Below are 22,953 nucleotides of genomic sequence, written 5' to 3'. Positions count from 1 at the left end.
TTCATCCCATTGTGACCAGATAAAGACAAGAAATGGTTTAATTTTTTTTGAATTTATTAAAACTTTTTTTGTACCCTAATAAATGGCCTATTTCAGAGGATATCCCCTGGGTTGTTTCAGAACAATGTGTATTTTACAGTTTTTGGATGGAACATTCTGTAGATGTCGGGTAAGTCCATTTGATCTATGATGTCATTTAACGCCAACGTTTTTGCTTTTTACTGGGTGATCTGATAGTGAGTGGGGTATTGAAATCATCTATTATTATTAAATTAAAGTGTTTCTTTAAATTCAAATTGCTGTATAGAACTGAGGGAATTTTTAAAAAAATGTACTCTTCATGAATGGTATAAACCATCCATTATAAAGTAACCTTAAAAAAAAAAACTGCTTTGATTAGTTTTGATTTGGAGTCTGTTTTATCATAAATAACAGTCACCCCTGCTTGACTTCTATTTCTGTTTCCTTGGAATAACTTTTTTCATCTTCTCCCAATAAGGTCGTATTTGTTTTTAATGGCAAGGTGTGTCTCAGAGCCAACAATTAGTTAGATCATGTTTTTCTTTTTACTTTTAATTTCAGTTTAGTCAAGTCTGCTAGTCTGTTTTCTGATTGATCATTACTATGCAGTTACTATTGAAAGATGTGTGCTAATTTATATTATTTTACTGGTTGTGCTTCTCTCTCTCTCTTTTAAATCCATTATTCTTTTGTATATTGCCGTGGGAGTGTTCATCTTTATTCTCAACCTACAGGATTCCTTTGAGTATTTCTTTTGTATGTGTGTATACCTCTGTAGCTACGGTGTGTGTGTGTGTGTGTGTGTGTGTGTGTGTGTGTGTGTGTGAGTGTGTGTGTGTGTGTGCATGCCTCTGGAGGTTAGAGGCTCTGATATCAGGTGTCTTTCTCTGTCGCTCTCTATGTCATTTTTAAGCAATGATATTTTATGAAATCTGGAGCCCACAGATTTGCCTAGACTGTCAGGCCAGGAAATTCTAGGGACCTGCCTGTTTCTCATCCTCTTCCACCTTAGTACTGGTATACAGAACTGTACCATCTCCTCAGCCCCTTTTCAAGTATCTTTTGCAGGGCTGCTTTAATGGCAATGGGTTCCTTATGTTTATTGTTATTATGGAAAAATTTCCTTTCTTCTTTAATTATGAAAAACCAGCTAGTTTGCTGGTTAACAGTAATCTAGGTTGACAATTATTGTCTTTTGGAGCTTGGTTAGTTTTTATTTTCAGCTTGCTACAACCTTTGGAGCAATTCACCATTCTCAGCAGAAGGATTGCCTTGCCAGATTGGTCTGTAAGGAACTGTCTTGACTGATGAGAGATGTGAGAAGCACTAATGCATCATCCATGTACTCCTCGCATTTGGAGTTTCTGTTGAAAAATTGTCTGTAATTCTGACAGGTTTTCTTTTTACATGTGGCGTGTTGCTTGCAGCTGTGTTTTCTCTGTTTAGTTTGGTAATTAACATGGAGATTTTTCCCTTGTCTGATCAGTGCTCTGTAACAAATGCCTCCAATATATGCATGCTCATTTCTCTCTCTAAATTTGGAATATTTTCTAAGACAGTTTTATTGAATACATTATTTATGTCTTTAGCCCTCTTGATTTATAAACTTCATATGTTAATGGTGTTCAGACTTTCTTCCTTTTGTCTTTGTCAGTGTCTAAACATGCCTGTCTTGTTTTCCATTCCCAGTATTCTGTCTTGCACTTATTCCATGGTGCATGTGAGAGTGTGAGGTGAATGTATGTCAGAGTACAGGTTAAGTGCACATGTATGAATACAAGGAGGCCGGAGGCAGATACCAAGTCTTCCTCTATTTTCTCCTCCATTGTGCTTTGCCTTACTGCCGTGAAACAGGTGGGTCCTCTAACTGACCTTGCAGCTCACTCTTTTGTCTAGGTTGGCTGACGAGTGAGATTCTGGCATCTGCATGACTCCACCCTTCCAAACTTAGGTTATATGTCTTTTCAAAACACTTGTTATTGGTTCTTTGTGAGTTTCACATCACTCACCACAATCACACCCATTTCTTCCTGCCTTCATACCTGCCCTCCATCCTTTCAACCTCCCCTACAACAAAGTTAAAAAAAAAAAACTCATTGTGGAAGCTGTTATGGGCCACACTATAGACTTCTGTCCACACTTCTTTGGTTGCAAATATTCACTGCAATGTACAAGGTGTCTGGTTTCTGTTACTCTAGCAATACTATGACCTCACTGGGCCTCCTCTCAGATATCCTGTTGTTGCCCTGTGTCATGGAGATGCTGTACTTTTAGATCTGTAGAATCAGTCCCTTCATGCACTCCAGCAGTTCATCGATGGGTTAGATGTTGGAGTGGGCCAAATCAAAGCCCTGGAAATGGGCCTGAGAGTTACATGAGCTGTTTAGCCTGCCTGCTCTCCCACTCTCTCACCTCCAGGCCTGTTCACCAGCAATCACACAACCAGGGCTAGCTCTACTCTGCTGCTCAGTAGAGGTGCTGGGCTTGTTCTCCCAAGTGTTACAGCCGGAGAGGAATGTGACCAGTTCTCCTCCTCTCATAACCCCCCTGGCACCATCTCTCCAGCCTGCTATAGGTAGTGAGGGATGAGGGACTGGGGATGTCTCCCTGGTCCATGCCACCTCACAGACAAGAGTCAGGGTCAGCTCTACTGTGCTCATGCCTTAAGACTGACTTGCTTGCAACCCCCAAGTCCAGGTCACCTCAACTGTGTTGCCCAGGTCATATGCAGGGTCTGCTCTTCTTAGTGCTGCAGCAGGTGAGGGACAGGGCCAGCTCTCCTGCTCTCATGACTCCATAGGAGGCCTGTTGCCCACCTGCAGAAGATGTCCTGGGCAAAAAGAAAGGAATAGGATCTCTCACTGACCCCACTAGACAGCAGACAAGAGGCAGAACCAGCTCTCCCATGCTCATGCCTTTCAGGTTGGCTCACATACAAACCCCATATCTAGGGCCAGATCTTCTATGCTGCCATAGTGAGGTGCAAGGCCTGCTCATCAGGTGCTGCAGTGGGTGAGGAGAAAGACCAGCTCTCCTGCTTTCATGCCCCATGGCCAGATCTCCCACAATGCCCACGTGAGGGGGGGCAATTCCACACAGCCCTCAGACCTCAACATGTCCCTGGGTGGCAGCCCGGACCAGTGATGTCCACTTGGCCTTTGGTGCTAACCTTGGCCCCCAATGCTGGAGGACTGTAGACCCAGACCTGGCCCTGAGTGACGGCACAAGCTAAGACCTCTGTATTGTTCTAGGTGGCATCCCAGGCTACTCACACCAGACTGTGCCTCACTACCCTCGAGTCTCCAGTTCCGTCTCTCTTCATTGTGCCCACATCCTTCTGTTTCTTTCTCTTCCATTTCTCCACTACTTACTTGCTCTTCTTAGTGATGATGCCTGGGTCATACATTGCAGCACCAAGCAGGGGTCATCTCTGGCATGGTATGACCCCTCTCCCCAGTCCCTTTTGGCATTTTCAGGTAGTTGTATCAGGCTTGTTTTTTAAAGGGAATATTAAGGTTCTAACACTCAGATGTTTCCAGGTCAGAATACTGAGTGTAGACATAGGCTCTGTCCTCTCTGCCACCTACTGAGGCACATGCAACACAGCAGCCACTCCTGAAATCCCTCTTAGGGGTAGCAGTTATCAGTGTTTTTTCATGGGTGCTGAGGGTTAGAATTTGCTCAGTGTGTGCTCTTCCTCAACAAGCTATCTCCCCAACCCCTTGATATCTCACATGGTGGTCAGGTGCTGTGGTGGTTTGAACAGGAATGGCCCCCATAGACTCCTGTGTTTGAATGCTTGACCCATAGGGAGTGGCACTATTAGGAGGTGTGGCCCTGTTGTAGTAGGTGTGTCCTTGCTGGAGGAAGTGTGCCACTGTGGTGGCAGGTTTTGAGGTCTCATATGATCAAGCTATGCCTAGTGTGGCATTCTTTTCACTGCTGCCTGCAGATCAAGATGTAGAACTTTCAGCTCCTTCTCCAGCACCATGTCTGTCTGAGAGCCACCATGTTTTTTTTTTTTTTTTTTTTTTTTTGCCATGATGATAATGGACTAATCCTCTGAAACTGTAAGCCAGCCTCAATTAAAGGTTTTCCTTTATAAGAATTGCTGTGGTCATGGTATCTCTTCACAGCAATAAAAATCCTAAGACACGACAAGGAATTTATTCTATTACTGTGAGTATGATTGAATAGAATCTAGTATTTATATACAGTATGCATAAGATACTGCTTCTAGAGCTGGAGAGATGTCTCAGTGGTTAAGAAAACTGGCTGCTCTTCCAGATGACCTGAGTTCAATCTCCAGTAACCACATGGTAGCTCACAGCCATCTATAATGGGGTCCAATATCCTCTTCTGTTATGCAGGCATACATGCAAATACAGCATTCACATACATAAATAAATAAATCTTAAAAAAAACCCACTAAAAATACTGCTTTTCTCATATATGTATAAAGAGTGTAGTTTGTTCTCTGGTTCACAACCAATTAATGTGTCATATTTTGTTCATACACAGCATCTAAGATCTAGGAATTATTAGTTACCAGTTCAAAACTTAACTGTATTTTCTCTAAGAACAAATCTTAACCAATGCTGTAAGATTCTCACTATAATTTGTCATTTTTTTAATCACAGAAAATGATCCTATAGAAATTGATAAAGCAAACTATTTTTTAATTATAGAAATGAACAGGTTTCTCTGTGAGGTTTTCATTTTGGAATGGATGACTGTTTAATCACATCCACCCTCTCTGTTACCTCATCTTCCTTTGCTCCACATAGAACTCTTTTCTCTTGGTCCACGTTAACTTTCTCCCACATGTGAGAGAAAACATGATACTTGACATGACAGTCCCCAATTCTAACTACTCTGTGAAAATGCCATGATAGGATTTCCTTCTTCTTCATGGCCAAATATTCCATTATGGATGTACCATATATATATATATATATATATATATATATATATATATATATATATATGTATGTATGTATGTATGTATGTATGTATATATTTCATTCTTCTCTTGGACGGCTAGGCCAATTCTGTGTGTATAAAATTGTGAATATTACCTTGCTTTTCTCTATTGTAATGTGAATTCATTTCCTCAGGTATGCCCAGAAATAATCAACTTGGTCATATGTTAGTTCACTTTTTAATTTTTGAGGAACTTCTACCCTGAGTCCTTGTCATGGTTTGAACAGGAATGGCCCCCATAGACTCATTGGTTTGAATGCTTGGCCCATAGGGAGTAGCACTATTGGGAGGTGTGGTCTCATTGCAGTAGGTGTGGCCCTGCTGGAGGATGAGTGTCACATATGAGGTCTCATATGCCCAAGATACGCCCAGTGTGCTAAACAGTCTTTACTTCTGCCTTTGGATCAAGATGTAGAACTCTCAGCTCCTCCAGCACCATGTCTGCCTGCATGCTGCCATGATGATAATGGACTGAACCTCTGAACCTGTAAGCCAGCCCCAATTACATGCTTTCCTATATAAGAGTTGCTGTGGTTACGATGTCTTTTTGTTTTTGTAGCAATAGAACCCTAATAAAACAGGCCGATTGAGCCATTTTAAATTTCCACCATGAGCAGACCAGACTTCTTTTGCCTGCATTTTTGCCAGCATTTTTGTTGTTATTGTAAAAGTTCCATTCTTCAGGTGGCTTCCACTACAACCAAAAACCCTAAACCTAACATATCCTAGCATAGTAAAACTTAATTGTTAACACTGCAGACTCAGAAATAATATACCCCTTTACACAACTCTTCAAAGAAAACCCAAGCAGCAACCACTTTGGGAAGAGCAAAAGCCATGGGTTCTATGGAGGCCTAGTTTCCCTAGTCTTTTCTGCCTGTTGAGTGCACTGCTGTCTCTGGACATGCTATGGGCTTCGTGGGCTCATCTCTTTTGTCAAGCATCTGTAAGTAGCATAATCCTTCTGACTAGAAGATGTGATGGCGCCTTCTCTGGTTGTCCCCTTTTGAGCAAGGTCTAACACATCCAAACACCTAACTCCCTAGCAAAAAGCTCTTCCAGAATCTCTGCCCCCACTACAGCGCCCTTCTGTCCCTCAGTCTCTCCCTCCTTCCCTCCCCAACCCGTCTCCCGAAAAAAAAAAAAAAAAAAAAAAATCCAAGCATTGCAATACAAGTATGCTACAATGCTTTCTTTTCATCCTAAGGGTCAAAAGTTCGACAAACTTCAGCTAGCACAGAAGCTGTCCATTACTCATAATGAAAGCAACAAAAGAGAGTGCTTTAGAATATTAGACAAAAGGGCAGAGAATATTTTATTTTTGTATGCTTTCAATTGGCAAAATGGATAAAAATAATGAGGTTTAATATTGTAACTGGGTAATTTCAATGCTCAAAAAAATTTTTTTTGAATGAATCTAATTTAGCTATTGGTGGGTGAGGACTGATAATATACATGGCCAAATAACTCCTTATACTTTGTCATTATTTAATCGGCAATTCCTTCAGTAAGTATTAGGCTCCTGTCACATTCCTGAAGCTGGGCAAACAACCCAAATGAGGAGCAAAGCTAGGCCATGCTCTCATGACTTTTACATTCCAGATCCTGAATACAATGCGCTTGGCACTCTGAATACCCATTATATTTCATCAACAGCTCCCAGGACAGTACTAAATGAGGGCAAGATGCCCACCAGGCCTGAAATTTCTCAATGCTGGTTGTACCTCTAAACCAAGGATTTATGACTGCCTGGCCATAGTCTTACACCAGTCACTTAACTATTCCTGTTTCCCCCTGCCAGTGACAATGCACACCAGGGGTTTTCCTGCTACGGTGAGATGTGTGCTGATTATTCACCAATTGGTGTGATTTCTGTCTTACCACAAAACAGATTTGCTCAACATAATCACCGGTGGAACTTTGAAAATCCCACAGCCCTGGCTGCACCCGAGACCAATCAAATCCTAGAATTTGAGTGTGGAACACATGGTTCAGGGATGCTCTGCTTGGTGGTTCCAACGCGCCGGCAAGTCTGGGAACCAACCTTGCAGCCTGGATTCTAGAATTTTCCTAGCCTTTCACCTTTCTGCTTGCTAAGATCAGGGCGCCTCTGAGGATCACGAAATTCGTATAACCAAGGTGGTCACATCTGGGTCTTGAACTGTACATTGAATACAAGTCTTTCCCACTTATCTAGAATGGGGAACGTGACAGTGTCGTGCACAGCTGTCTGCGAGTGACTCTCAAGTGCGTGAGGACTGCCACAGCAGCCTCAGCCGGACCAGGCCTGCCTGCAGGGAGAGAAGGAAGAGCAGGAAGAGCGCTGCCCCGGGGGCGCTGGGCCCGGGCTGAGAAGACAGGCTCGGCTGCTCCGGCCGGGATCAGCACCGGGGGCCACGTTCCCGGAGCCCTCTCGGCGCCCGCCGCTCCTCGCCCACCCCGACCGGTGATCGCGGCTCCGAGCCAGTGCTGGCGCTTCGCTCCCGGTTGCCGTGCGCACCCCGGGCTTCTGCGATCGCGTGGAGCCATGGAGCCCGGGCTCCACAGCAGGCCCGCTGAGCCTGGGCGTTGCGTGAGCGGCCCGCCGGGCGACGGCTCGGCGTTCCCGGTGGACCTGCCGTCTGGCGCCGGGGCGCAGCCCGGGGGCCTCCCTGGAACCGTGGCCGCCGTGCTGCCGGCCGGGGGCTGCGGGGAGAGGATGGGCGTCCGCACCCCGAAGCAGTTCTGCCGGCTTCTGGAGAGGCCGCTCATCAGCTACACCCTGCAGGCCCTGGAGAGGTAACTGACGCCGGCCACCGGCTCCCCGGAGCGCAGGCTCATCCCAGCGGACAGCGTGGCGGGGAGGGCCCGGCTCGGGGCACCGACGAACCAGTGTCTGGGGACCAGGGCACTTTCGGTTCCTGCGCTCGCCCCTGGGGGCCGGAGAGCTGCCGCCGAGCGGCCCAGCGCACAGTGCCACCGCGCATGCGTGCGCCCGAGTGGAGTAGCCGCACCTCCAGACTACCGGGCAGGCACGCTTCCTCCTGGGAGCCAGGCCTGGCTATATACCAGGCGGTAGGGAGAAGGCCAGGCTTAATTCCAGCCTTTCGGTAGCTGGGAGGGATTGGAGAGTGAGATTGAGGCCAAGACACGCTAGAAAAGAGGGCGAAGTTAGTTCCAGAAACTGAGCAGTGTCAGGAAGGCCGCGGAGAGGCAGTGCGATGGCCAGAAGGGAACTGGTTTCTGTTCTGAGATGGGATGGGGCTGAGGGTAGAAGTCCACAGGATTATAAAGGTCTTCCGGTCCTGCGAGGTTGTTACTTGTTTGAAGTCAAATGCACAGCTGTGGAGATGCCTAAAACCGGAAGCAGACTGGTTCCATTTAAAGTTAGATTTCAATATTTAACATAAGTAACCTTTACCGGAGGCTTCCAGAGAGACCGTTGCCCGGTGGCATTTTGTTCCGAGGAGGAGCATTCCCCTCTCCTGTCCCAACACACTTCAAAAAGTCAAAGGGTCTAATGGCGTAATATTATTTTACTTTCTGGGTATTGGCATCTGGTGAAGTGGAAGTGTAAAAGGTCGTAATCGTCCATGATTAAAATAATCAAGGCCAGGGGTTACATCTGAAACTGTAGACCTGGGAACAGTTCCGGTTGTCACCCAGTCTGCCTTTTATTTCTCTGGCTAGCATGGGGATTGCTATGTAGAGCCATTCAACAGACATCCTGGCAACGCCCCTCATCTGTGCTGATGGAATGGACACTGGCAGCGGATCTTAGCTTGATAGTTACATGGAGGGACTGGTAGACCTTTTTTTCCGCACTTAACATCTCTTCCCTTGGGAAATGCTTTCTAATAATTTGCCTTTTTTTGTTTTTTTGCATGTACCGAATGAGGTAGCCCGAGGTAGCCCGAGTGAGGTAACTTAATTTCTAAGAATGTTTGGAAAGGGTTTATGGAAAATACGGCAAAAGAAAACTTTTTTTTTTCATTTTTTATTACAGCAGTTTAAACTTTTTATAGCCTACTAGGGAAATTGGAATAAATTATAACAGGTTATAACTCAGGAAACATTGCTAACTTAAAAAAAAATTGTTTGATTAACAAGGAACTGAGATCAGGAGTCTTATTCCCTCATGTAACTATTACTTCATGACATAACCTTCAATGAAGAAATTGTGTTTCAGGGAACCATGTGACAAAGGCTTTATCATCTAGGGCATAAAACTTGGTAAGAAGGCCCAGTTCAGCTGAATAACTTATGTACTCAAGTTTTACTGTTTACAAAAATCTTCTTCCTGGATCTGAAGTTGGAAATTGTTTTCTCTCTTACAGTCATTGACTGGGACCACAAAAGTTACAGTAGACTAGTTCCCACAATGGAGTGACCCTAACCCTGTTGGAATGGGTACGGTTGAAATTCCACAGAAAGAAATAGCAGTTACCACAGTGAGGAGTCATACCATTTATCTGAGGGGCATACAGAACTCTGCTGCTCATTTTCCTGACAGAAGACAGGCAGGATAATGCTCTTTTTAGGTATGTCTTACATGAGGCGTTTATAGGATGGAGTTGGCAGTTTTATGAACTTTAGGTCAGGGCTGGAGCTTGTTTGTTTGTTTTTGTTTTTAAACTCTGCTGGGTAACAGCTTCTTCAGTACCTGGGAATGTTTAAGATCTTGGCTGGGACTGAGGTCTGCTGGGAAAAAAACCTGCAGTTGGCTGCATCAAAGAGGTGTCAAGGCACTGTTTTTGTTTGTTTGTTGTGTGTGTGTGTGTGTGTGAGAGAGAGAGAGAGTGTGTGTGTTTTGTTACTGTTGTTAGGATATAAAATGTGGGGTTGGTGACTAGGGAACCATAAAAATAAAAATTCTTACCGGTAATCTGATTTCTGGTTTTAAGTACTTAAGGAAAGAAAATGTTAAATAGAAGTGTTGGTTACCATGGAATGTCTTTTAAAAAAATGGCAAGATTATGATGACACAAGAGCGAACAAGTGAAGCGACTATCAGCCATGCTTATTTAGATGTCTGGCGCTGGTGTTCCTCTGTCAGGCTGTCTGCTTTGACCTCAGTTCCCCTAAAGCTATTGAGGATTCTTGAGCTCTCTTGGGTAGAAGACCTTGCTTCTTGATATTGTCCATGCTTATCAAAACATTATAAATCGGCTTCTGATATCAGTTTACAGGATGATGGTCCTGCAGAGCAATGCACTAGCTAGCAACAGTCCCCTGTGCTCATTCTCTGTGGTTGGTGGGTTAGTGGGTTAGTGGGTTAGTGGGTTAGTGGGTTAGACAGGCACACTCTGTAGATCAGTTATGTGTGTGTAACAGAAATGCAAACCTGTGATTAGGCTTCACCTGTGGCCTGTCTTCCTGCTTGGAGATCAAGGATGAGCCAGGCTGTAGTTGTTATTATTATTATTATTATTTTTACTAAGACCCCAAGGTATGGCTTTCAGTGTATTAATGTACAGTTTATTTAACTGCCTATTTTCTCTTTTTTTTAAGTCTTATCTTCTCATGTACTTTAAACAACCGTTCCACTGTACAATAGTTTAAACAATTGCAAATTCTGTTAGCCGGATAGATGAGAATTACATGAACTTTTCTCTAAATGAGCAACATTGATCACGTGAGTTAGACTGAGATAGTAAGAAAGGAAAAGGGACGATGGGAGAAATGGTTAAGAGGTAGTATTGAGTCCACTGATTTGAGATTCAGAGAGAGAAAAGTGCATAGGACGTTTCCAGTTGAATGGTAAGATAGGTTAATTTGATTAATTAAGATCACGGCTGAGTGAAAGGGAAAATAAAAGCTTTGTGTTTTGACACCTGTTTGATACAGGTTACAGGATGAGAGCTCTGTGTTGTGTTCCTGTTGAGACCTTTAAAATCAGGGAAGACCATTGGCTCCGAGGCTACATATCTGCGCCACAGTCTACAGACTTGCCTTTGCTAAGGGATTAGCAACCTGCCCACCTCACTAGCTCAACATTTTACCCTAAAACCTCAAAATGGGCACAAGGAGGTAGGACTCTGTAGACAAGGCTACAAGGCAGTTTAGAGTCAAGGTTCCAGGAAGGCAGGCACATGAGAGCGCTGCAACTGCCACTGTCTCTTTAAGGCTGGGTTTCTGCAGCCTGGATGAGCCTGTTTTGTAGGTGTTAACAGGGCTTGATTTCCCACAGGTTTTTATATAAGCATTTGTGTAAATGTTCTGTTTTCAACTGATTTTGTTAAACTGTCTGAGCAGAGTATGCTTGTAACATTTGTTATTCCAGGAGAAAATAACTTCTGAGATATTAGATTTCCTCCTCAAAATGTCTGTAGGTGTTACAGAGCTTGGGGCTACGTTTATATTTGGTATGGAATGTGCCAGGAAGGAAATAATCATGCAAGTTTGATAGAATTGGGCTGCCGGGGGTTTGGTGTGGACTTGTTTTCAGCTCAGAGGTAGGTTAGATGCTTCTATTCACCAAATATTTATTCAGGATGCACTGTGTGAGGTACTTAAGGTCTTTTACAGTCTCATGATTTTACATTATTAAAAGTCTTCTGTAGAATTAAAATTTAATTCTATGACTTGAAAAGAATGTGAACAAATCCTTTGAAATACAAACAGTGCTTACAAAAGCTTGAAGGTCCTGGGTGTATCCTTGGTTGCTGAACAAAACAGCATAGTAAGCCCACTACCTCTTCTAAACTTTTCTTTCTTTCTCTTTTTTTTTTTTTTTGAGGAGTTCCCCCCCCCCTGCCATTTTGTGCTATGCATTCTATTCTCATTTCTATTTAGCCTAGTCAACAATAGTCGATTTAACTTAATAGGAAGGGCTGATGATGTATATTGGTTCCAGAAATGCACACTTTGAAAAATGACGGCTTAAAACATCTTAAATCTGTCTGTCAGGAGGCAGATGCAGGAGGATTGCCATGAGTTTGAGACTAGTTTGGGATATGTAGTGTATTCTAGGGAAACCTGTGTTAGATACTGTCTCATCAACAGCACTTCTCTCAAAACAAACAAACAAACAAACAAACAAGCAAACAAACCCAGACCCATTATAAATTCAACTCAATAAAACGGGGCTAGAAGGATGGCTTAGTGGGTAAGAACATTTGTTGCTCTTGCAGAAGACCCAGGTTCGGTTTCCAGTACCCGCATGGCAGCTCACAAACATCTGTGTCTGCCTTCTGGTCTCACTGGACTGCATGTTTGGTGGATATACATACATCCAGGCAAAACACTCACACATTTAATAAAGCTAGTGCAATTGCCTGGGGATGGTCTAAAGCTACAGCTCTAGCTGTTTATGATTATTTATGCCTAGTTTAATTTATTTGAAAAGAAGGAACCATTGAATAGATATTTTAATGCTTAGCCTTTCATTTCTCTTCTTGATTCTTTTGTATTGTAGTTCAATGTAATTTTTCATTACACTTTAAAAAGTTATCTTAGGGGAACAGGGACTGTCTCTGACATGAACTCAATGGCTGTCTCTTTGACCTCCCCACCCCCCATGGGAGGAACAACGTAGCTAGGCCACAGAGGAGGACATTGCAGCCAGTCCTGGTGAGACCTGATAAGCTAGAGTCAGATGGAAGGGGAGGAGGACCTCCCCTATCAGTGGATTTAGAGAGAGGCATGGGAGGAGATGAGGGAAGGAGGATGGGATTGGGAGGGGATGAGGGAGGGAGCTACAGCTGGGATACAAAGAAAATAAACTTTAATTAATATAAAAAATAAAAAATTAAAACAAAAAAGGTATCTTGACTGAATTCTCTGGAAGAGCGTGCAATGGAAAGTAACAAAGGTAAACAGCTTAGGAATCAAGTTAATCTCTTGCTTTATACAAAAATTCTGCCACTGATTAGCTCAATATTTATTATAATTTCTCTATATTAAAAAGAAGGTAACACAGGACCTAATTAAGTGATGAACACATTTAATGATGGCTTTTAATAATTCCTTTCTCCTCCTTCTCTTCCTTTCCTCCTTCTCCTCTTCTTCTTTGTTTAGTTTTTCAAGGCAGGGTTTCTCTGTGGTAACCCTGGCTTTCCTGGAACTTTTCTTTGTAGACGAAGCTGGCCTCAAACTCAGGTAGATTAGCCTGCCCCTGCCTCCCTAGTGCTAGGACTAAAGTCATGTACCACTATGCCCAGGTTAATAATTTCTTAAAAGCATTTTTACCTAATTATTAAAGCATTGTTTTTGTTCAGTTATCAGTTAACATGGTGTGTGGTAGAAGGAATAGCATTCTTCTGTGCTCATGATCGTCTCTCCAGTGCCAGGCATAGGAAAGGGTATGTGCTAGATGCTTGCTTGACATTTGTTGACATATCTTCCCAGTGAAGATAATGGATGAAGGAAAACTCTCCTTTGTTGGAGTTATTAGAAATTACGGAAAATTAGCTTTTACTGCCAAAGCAACAATGTCACATGTTTCAGTTTTGGTAACAGAAATGAAATATTAGGTGCAGAATGGTCCAGAATGACTTTTTCTCTCCTAGATGTTAGACTTTTTCTCTGAGACTGTGTTGGTACATTCATGTAGGTTAACAGCGTGAGCTCCAAAGTCAGATTGCATTTATCCCAGTCCTTTCATTTTCTGCTGGGTGGTTATGGACAGGTCACTATCTGTGTCCTCGAGCATAAGATCTAGACCATAGCAATTTATCCCAAAGAGCTGGGTGTCGAGATAGTGTATGCAAAATTCTCAACATAGCCCATAGACACTAGCAAAGATCCCATATTTTTAGCTGTTTTTATATCTAATATTATTGAAAGTAAAATATGTGCCAGGTTCTGGGATACTGTCGTTTTGAGAGCCAGCAGCCTAGTGAGGGAGAGAGAAAATTACGGACTGCAGCGTGACATGATAACCTTTGAGAGATGAGTCTTTGGCAATGGAAGGAAAGGAGGCTGCACCCAGCTTTGTGGTCAAAGGAGGTTCCTGGGTTGGGCTATGTCTGGAACTGGAGAGCAATTAGGGCTCAGATATGGGTTGGTAGGATGGGGAGAAAAGGAGGGGCAGGATGGTGAAATAAGAGAGCAATGCAGAAACATGCTATTAAGGATATGTTGCCCTCTCTATTATTTTTCTCATCACTGTGAGAGGCTAGATTAAGGGAGAAAAGCTTTACTTTGCACAGGATATAGACTGTTAGGTGGGGAAGGCAGTGAAGAGGGTCAGCAGAGCCAACCAGGAATCAGAGAATGCAGACTGGAAGCTGGCTTGTCTTTAACCTTCAAAGGTCCCATGGCCCACTGATGCCTCTTGTGCTAAAGGTTCCATGATATCTTAGATATCTTGCACTACCAGCTGGGGACCAAATGTTCAAATACATAAGCCTGTGGGAGCATTTCAGACGCACACTGTTTTCTGTTCAGGGAGCGGCTAGTCATGAAAGTAAGAGGGTCATGGCAGAGGGGAGGTCTGTGTGACTATGGGGTTGAAAGGTGGCAGTAAGGTCTATAAAGGCGTGGGCCAGAGTCAGTAGCCTGGCCCCAGGGTTTGAACTTGAGAGGGATCATCCAGAAGTAGCAAGAATAAATTCTGTTGGGATGAGATGAGACAGGTAAGAACCCCTTCATTAAATATTGGACATAAGTGTTTATAGGAAAGAGTGATGGGTCATGGCTGTGGTAGTTGAGTGAGAACCTTTCAGAACTCTACACTGAGGAGGGACTGAAGAGTGGTGCTTTGGCAGCTGCTATAATCTTTGTGAGCAGCATAATTCCCACTCTGCTAGGAGAGGGTAAGTTCTAGACTTGTCAAGGATGAGATTGGTGTGGGGGCTGGGTCAAGCAAACCAAAGAAAAGTGTACAAGTGATCTCATTCTGTAGTTATCATCACTTGGAAAGGCTCGAGGGTGCTCTCGGGCAGTGTATGTTAGTATAGCATTTTCATCACTGAAGTCATCTCGAAATGTCTGATAAAATATAAAAGTTGTTGAGTACCTCTAAGGAGCCTCAGGATCGAAGGTAAAAAGCACGAAAACCAATCCATAAGTGTTGTAAGGTGTCACACTATGGGCAGTTTATTCATTCAACAAACACTTATTGAGCATCTGGTAAGAGTTTTATGTAAAGTAATGTACAAGACAGATACATGTGTTGCCAGGGAGCCTATATGCCAAAAGATGAATCAAAACAAGCAAGGAGGCAAACAAACAAAACCAAAACAAAAGGAATATTGTACTGTCAATGAAAAGCTGGCATTTTTAAAAAATCTTACATTCATTTTGAATAACATAGAAATACAGAAAGGTATATATTCTATAGTAGGAAAGATAGTAAAGGCATTATATGAATCTATTACATAAATTAGAGAAGTATATTCTATAAGTTATCATGTAAATGTCTTCTGAAAAATACTACCTCTGTCAGAGACAATGTAGAGCTGCATATGGATTCATACAAGTTAAAAATGGGACATGCTTTATTGATGTTAGGTGCTTTTTTGTTATCTATGATTTTGATGCTTTATTTTCAGGACTTAATAATTCTAGCAGTTATAGGCTCATAATACCATTTTTCTCATATTTTAAGTTGCATTTTGTAGTTGGCATCTAAAATATTAGAAACTTTTAAGTGATGTTTACTCAGAGTTGGCACTGTGGGTCAGAGGCATTTGTCCTAGTTCCAGCCTGTGGGAACATACAGGTCCCTAGTGTCATTACTGGCTAGCACTGGTGTCCATAAACCTGCTAAGCGTGTTTGATTCCAGAGTCAGTCAGTATAGACTGTGCCCAGTCTGGGGGAGGTCTGTGCGAGATCAGCTACCAAGTTTTAATATTTGTGTGGTTACTTGCAGCTCATGGAACATCTTGAGGCGGTCAGCTTGTAAAACTCGATAATGTTTTGAGTTTCTTACCCTACTTCTGGATAAAATGATAGCAAAAATACAGGTTTAAAAAACACATTCTTTGGTGTTTTTTTCTTAAAAAATGTACAGATGTACTATTTGTGCAAATTTAATTGAAGTGAAAGTCTGATGTATCTAGTATGTATTTTAGCATACTTTATGTATAATCCTATCTAAGATACAGTGTGAAAAATCACCTCTACTGATAGTGTGAAATGCTCACTGATTCCCAGACAGACCTAATGAAAATGCACAACAACCACGCTTTCTGGATTGTTTTCCCAATGTAGGTCAATTGACACTTATTTATACTGGAGATTCAGTTTTGTTTTGTTTTTTATGTGCTTTGGAGTCCATTTATATTAAACATAGACATGCTTTCTTTGTAGAGTATGCTGGATCAAGGACATTGTTGTGACAGTGACAGGGGAGAACATGGAAGCAATGAGGAGCATCCTCCAGAGGTATGGCCACAAGCGCATCTCACTGGCTGAGGCTGGAGCCACGCGCCACAGATCAATTTTCAATGGACTGAAAGCTCTGGCAGAAGACCAGCCAGATTGTAAGCTCACTAAGCCAGAAGTTGTGATTATCCACGATGCTGTAAGACCTTTTGTTGAGGAAGACATCCTCCTGAGAGTTGTCATAGCTGCTAAGGAGCATGGGGTGAGTGACTGACACAAGCATGGGTAAAGGGCAGCCATGGTGCTTGGGGATTTTTCTGTATTTTGAAAGAAATATATTTTACTGGGTCTAAGTGGGGATGGTGACCTGATGACAGGTCAGCACTGCAGACTGTGAGGCTTGCACTTCTTTTGTTACGTCATTTATCATATTGTGATGAGCTATATGAAGAGACACTAATGTCATTAGAATGTATACCTATCATGTTCATTCAGTCATTCATTGTCCTCTTACAGTTAGCTTTTTTTTCCCTTTTCATGCTATCTGTACCAACATGTACACTTGCTTACTCACACACACACAAACACACACGCACACACACACACACACACACACACATCCATTACCAGGTACATTCTACATATGAGAGAATATGTGGTTTATTTCTTCCTGAGATTGTAAGGGATGGACATGAGCTGTAAAAAAGGGATATAAAGCTAGTTAATTTTCTTGTTATAATTTTGTTCTACATGTTTTTATTTTTGATGGTGGATAAATATATCAAATATATTAAGTACTGAAAATATAAAACTTAATGTACAATTTCACAATTTCCATTTCAATGCCAATTCCACTTATCACAGCTGAATCAAGAACAGGTAAGTAAATTTAATAGTAATATATCCCCTAAGGAAATATAAGATGTCATCAAAAGTCTCCTATCCAAAAGAAGCCCAGAGCCAGATGGTTTCAGTGCAGAATTCTACAAGACCTTTGAAGAAGAGCTAACACCAATACTCTTCAAACTATTCCACAACATAGAAACAGAAGGAACATTACCAAACTCATTCTATGAAGCCACAGTCACCCTGATAACTATACCTCACAAAGACCCAACAAAGAAAGAGAATTTCAGGCCAATCTTCCCTTATGAACATTGATGCAAAAATATTCAGCAAAATACTCACAAACAGAATCCAAAAACACTCAAAGATATCATCCACTATGACCAAGCAGGCTTTAGAGCATGCAGGGGTGGTTCAATATACGGAAATCCATGAATATAATCCACCATATAAACAAACTGAATGGAAAAAACCACATGATAATCTCCTTAGATGTCAAAAAAAGCATTTGATAAAATCCTGCAGCCATTCATGTTTAAAGTCCTGGAGAGATCAGTGATTCAAGGCACTTACCTAAACATAGCAAAAGCAATATACAGCAAGCCTATAGCCAACACCAAACTAAACGGAGAGAAAATTGAAGCAATCGCACTGAAATCAGGGGCAAGGCAAGGATGCCCACTGTTTCCACATCTCTTCAACATAGTACTTGAAGTCCTTGCTAGAGCAATAAGACAACTAAAGGATATCAAGGGGATTCAGTTTGGAAAGGAAGAAGTCAAAGTATCAATATTTGCAGATGATATGATAGCACACCTGAGTGACCCCAAAAATTCTGCTAGGGAACTCCTACAGCTGATTAACACCTTCAGCAAAGTGGCTGGATACAAAATTAACTTAAAAAAAATCAGTAGCCCTCCTGTATACAAAAGACAAAAGGGCCGAGAAAGAAATTAGGTTAGGGAAACAACACCCTTCACAATAGCCACAAAGGACATAAAGTACCTTGGTGTGAACCTAACCAAGCAAGTCAAAGACTTGTATGAAAAAAATTTCCAGTCTCTGAAGAAAGAATTAGAAGAAGATATCAGAAGATGGAAAGATCTCCCATGCTCATGGCTTGGCAGGATTAACATAGTAAAAATGGCTATCTTACCAAAAGCAATCTACAGATTCAATGTAATTCCCATCAAATTATCAACACAATTCTTTACAGACCTTGAAAGAAAAGTTCTCAACTTCATATGAAATGACAAGAAACCCAGAATCACTATAAATAATCCTCTACAATAAACATTCTTCTGGAGGTATCTCCATCCCTGATTTCAAGCTGTACTATAGAGCAGCAGTAATAAAAACTGCATGGTACTGGCATAGATACTGGATAGTGGATCAATGGAATCATATAGAAGACCCAGAAATAAACCCACACATTTATGGACACCTGATTTTTGAGAAAGATGCCCAAACCACACAATGGAAAAAAGATAACATCTTCAACAAATGGTGCTGATCTAACTGGATGTCTACATGTAGAAAAATGCAAATAGATCCATACTTATCACCCTGCACAAAACTAAAGTCCAAGTGGATCAAAGACCTCAACATAAAACCAGACACATTAAATCGGTTAGAAGAAAAAGTGGGGAAGAGCCTTGAACTCATTGTCACAGGAGACAACTTACTGAACAGAACACCAACAGCGCAGGATCTAAGGTCAACAAACAGTGAATGGAATCTCATGAAACTGAAAAGCTTCTGTTAAGCAAAAGACACTGTCATCAGAATAAAACGACAGCCTACAGACAGGGAAAGGATCTTTACCAACCCTATATCTTACAGAGGGCTAATATCCAGAATATATAAAGAACTCAAGAAGTTAAAAAAACAACAAATCAAGTAATCCAATTAAAAATGGGGAACAGAGCTAAACAGAGAATTCCCAGTAGAGGAATATTGAATGGCAGAGAAACAGTTAAAGAAATGTCCTTAGTCATCAAAGAAATGCAAATTGAAATGACCCTGAGATTTCACCATATACCCATCAGAATGGCTAAGATCAAAAACTCAAGTGACAATACATGCTGGAGAGGATGTGGAGAAAGGGGAACCCTCCTCCATTGCTAGTGGGAATGTAACCTTGTACAACCACTTTGGAAATCAATCTGGCACTTTCTCAGACAATTAGGAATAGTGCTTCCTCTAGATCCAATATACCACTACTAGGCATATATCCAAAATATGCTCAAGTACACAACAAGGACATTTTCTCAACCATGTTTGTAGCAGCTTTATTTGTAATAGCCAGAAGCTGGTAACAACCCAGATGTCCCTCAACTGAGGAATGGATACAGAAATTGTACTTTTACACAATGGAATACTACTCAGCAATAAAAAACAAGGAAATCATGATCTTTGCAGGCAAATGGATGGAACTAGAAAAGGTCATCCTGAGTGAGGTAACCCAGAAGCAGAAAGACACACATGGTATATACTCACTCATAAGTGGTTATTAGCCATATCATATAGGATAAACATTCTAAAATATGTACTCCTAAAGAAGTTAAACAGCAAGGAGGACCCTAGGAAAAATGCTTAATCCTCATTCAGAAGGGTAAACAGCATAAACATCAGAAGCTGGAGAAAACAGGAAACAGGACAGGATCTTACCACAGAGGACCTCTGAAAGACTACCCAGCTGGGTATCAAAGCAGATGCTGAGACTCAAAGCCAAACTTTGCAAAGAGTGCAGGGAATCTTATGACAGAAGGGGGAGATAGAAACACCTGGAGGGGACCGAAGCTCTACAAGGAGAGCAACAGATCCAAAAAATCTGGGCCCAGTGTTCTTTTCTGATTCTGATACTCCAACCAAGGACTATGCATGGTGATAATCTAGATGTAGCCCATGGCAGCTCAATGTCCAAGTGGGTTTTCCCTAGTAAGGGGAACAGGGGCTGTCTCTGACATGATCTCAGTGGCTGGATCTCTGATCACTTCCCCCTGGGGGGAGAGCAGGCACAGAGGGGTTGGGGGTACCAGGCCACAGAGGAAGAAAATGCAGCCAGTCTGCATGAGACCTGATAGGCTAAGGTTAGATAGAAGGGGAAGAGGACCTCTCCTATCAGTGGGCCTGGGGAGGGGCATGGGAGGAGGATAGGGAGGGATGGTGGGATTGGGAGGAGACAGGGGGCTATAGCTGGGATACAAATAAAAAAATTAAAAACCCCTATATATCCATATATGGTTTTATTGGAGAATTCATACATGCACAACACCAATTCTTTGCTATACACAAAATTGTTCCATATATTACACATTAAAAATAAATTTGCATACTAACAACAACAACAAAACCAAAAAATGAGGGTGAGTAGTCTCACAGGAGCAGAGGTGTCTTTAAAGATAGCTGCACAACTGCGAATGTGTTTGGGCAAGCACTACAGCTCAGGGGAGTTGGAAACATTGAGGACTCGATAGGTTGCTAAGCTAACACTAATTTAGTTAAGTTAGCACTGCAGCTGGAGAGATTGGAGAGGGCCATTTCCCAGGTTGTTTTGTTTTCAATTTCTCCTAGGCAGTTCGACTGGTCTCTTCTTCTAGGTAGTTTCTTCCAGGCAGCATGGCTGATGTGCCCTTTGTGGGTAGCTCCACTTGTCTGAGAGTCTTCTTGGCTGTTCTGTCTCTTTCAGGTGCTGCTCTAGGCTTCATTTTTTTTATAACCAGTATACTGGGAGAAGCGTAGAGTCTCTCTCAGTTTCAGAGACTTCCTGAAGCCTCCAAGTTGTTTCCTTCCTGAGGTTAATGCACTTCCCTCCAGGTTTGTTTCTGAAGAAACTGCCACACAACATTCAGAGAGAGAGTATAGGTTAATAGAACCCAGATGTTTTTGTATTGAAAATTGTCTTGGTCACGTTCTAAGTGACAAAAGGATTGTTTTTCTTGTTCTAATTAATATGCTGAGTGTCATTGTTTTATGTGCAATTAATAAAACACATCAAAACATGTGGCACTTACTTTTTGTTAAATATGTCAAGGACAATTCTTGAAAAGAAGCTGTCTGTAAAATGGACTAACTGAGGTTGGGAATGTTGTAGATTTGGAGACCTCCTCAGACCTTATCTTTAGCTAGCTTTTAGCCCCTGAAGTAGACATTCATTGTTCACCTCTGTGTTGGAAGTATCATCCTGTGACTCATAGATTAAAAAGCCTTTGGCACTTACTAACTTCGCAGAGCACTAACTTCCCCTAGTCCCAAAGCTAAGCTTGTCATCAGATAGCATCTATGACTGACTGTAGAGCTTTCCTCTTCTTTCTCTAGTTACCTGTGCTATTTCTACTTATGCACTCGAATAGTGCCTTGATTTATGACTCTTTTTGGTTTGTTATTATAAAAACTTTATGACCTTGCTTCCATGTTGGGACACAAAATTTAGAGTAACCTAAATCTGTGTTCCAGGCTATGAGTAGTCAAATTTGGGTCAGAATAAACTATCTCTTTTTCCTATTAAGGTGAGAACTGTGTGTGTGTGTGTGTGTGTGTGTGTGTGTGTGTGTATGTGTTTTTTTTTTTTTTAATAAACATTTGTGGCAATTCTTACTCATCTGTCATTTTCTTAAACTGTGCCACAGTTTTTGAAATTTAATCACATATATATCTTAAAATTAACAACTTGCATTTTTAATGAAATTTGGATCTTTCTAATTACTTTTAAAAGGATGATTTAGAACCAAGACTTTATGACAGTAAATTTTTTGAAAAGCTATGAGAAATATGGCTTCTTTTGGAGACATTGTCTTGGTTTTGTGGATGAGAAAGGATGATTTTCATGAATGGTAAAATCATGAGTTTCATATGCATACATGTATTAAGGATTTTTCTCCATTTATTAATGTTTAACTAGATGTTACAACTGGTTCCTATTTAAATCCAGAGAAACACAAACTTATATGCAATAAAAATAAATTCCTAGATGATTTAAATGAGAAAACCAGGATTTCCATGGAGGAGTCACTCAGACCCAACTAGGCAGAACATATTTGCATGTTTATTGAACATTTCTCTAATTATCTGCAAGCTTTAGAATGATGAAGTGTTCAAAGGCTACATTCAGATAATGTGGGATGGTCCACCCTAAGGAACAGGTTTTTCCATTGATGTGATTGCTAACATGCTCTTAAGTTTCCATACAGGACTAGTAGTGCATGTAATACTATCTCAGTAGTCCCAGCTACAAGCAAGTGATACTTTCTGCCAATGTATACTAGTAATAATGAAAAAGCATATGCAGTTTAGATAAGAGTAGTTGGATTTCTTCAAAGATTGGCAAATATTGTCATTGCCATTGTTTTAATAACCTGTGAGTCGTGTTGCCCTAGGACATGAGAACTCTACTCAGCTAGAGCCACTGAATCCATGACATTTTAGTTCCAAAACTATCACTAGGGATGGGATACAGCAAGCATCTAGGAATAAGGTTGGCTGCATACAGAAGCTTGTTAAGTGTCACCAGGACCCACTTTCTCTCTGTTTAGTTATATTCCCAAGTTCCATATGGAGTCAAGATGGCTTCTCTATAGGGCCAAAGGCTAGATGCTTACAGGACTATCTCTTACTGCTAATGGTATTTTAAGTATAAAATATTAAGTGAATGCTCTGTTCCTATTACTTTCAAAGTAAATTATGTCATTCTTTCCCCTTCCTTCCTTCCTTCCTTCCTTCCTTCCTTCCTTCCTTCCTTCCTTCCTTCCTCCCTCCCTCCCTCCCTCCCTCCCTCCCCCTTTCTTTCTTTCTTTCTTTCTTTCTTTCTTTCTTTCTTTCTTTCTTTCTTTCTTTCTTTCTTTCTTTCTTTC

At 41.6% G+C, this 22,953-nt stretch overlaps 1 protein-coding gene and 1 non-coding gene across 4 annotated transcripts in view; one reads left to right on the top strand and one right to left on the bottom strand.

The window, feature by feature from the left end:
- Positions 1-3,528: 3,528 nt before the first annotated feature.
- Positions 3,529-3,659, bottom strand: LOC129691463 (small nucleolar RNA SNORA17). The gene has a single exon (XR_008722467.1). It is a non-coding gene; the product is annotated as a small nucleolar RNA SNORA17 (small nucleolar RNA).
- A 3,440-nt stretch (positions 3,660-7,099) lies between these two features.
- The window catches only part of Crppa (CDP-L-ribitol pyrophosphorylase A), a 279,755-nt gene continuing 263,901 nt past the window's right edge, over positions 7,100-22,953 (top strand). For 2 of the 3 annotated variants that reach the window (XM_055624283.1, XM_055624290.1), the window contains exons 1-2: positions 7,101-7,782; positions 16,241-16,517. In XM_055624283.1, coding sequence (XP_055480258.1) covers positions 7,532-7,782; positions 16,241-16,517 — 528 coding nt within the window. In that variant the 5' untranslated portion in view covers positions 7,101-7,531. Of the gene's footprint in view, positions 7,783-16,240; positions 16,518-22,953 lie in introns of all 3 variants that reach the window. The other variant, XM_055624296.1, reaches the window with a different exon arrangement.

Source organism: Psammomys obesus, unplaced genomic scaffold (assembly GCF_907164565.1).
Source record: "Psammomys obesus unplaced genomic scaffold, mPsaObe1.curated_primary_1811, whole genome shotgun sequence".
NCBI classification, from domain to species: Eukaryota; Metazoa; Chordata; class Mammalia; order Rodentia; family Muridae; genus Psammomys; species Psammomys obesus.
This window is presented reverse-complemented; position numbering and strand designations above follow the sequence as displayed.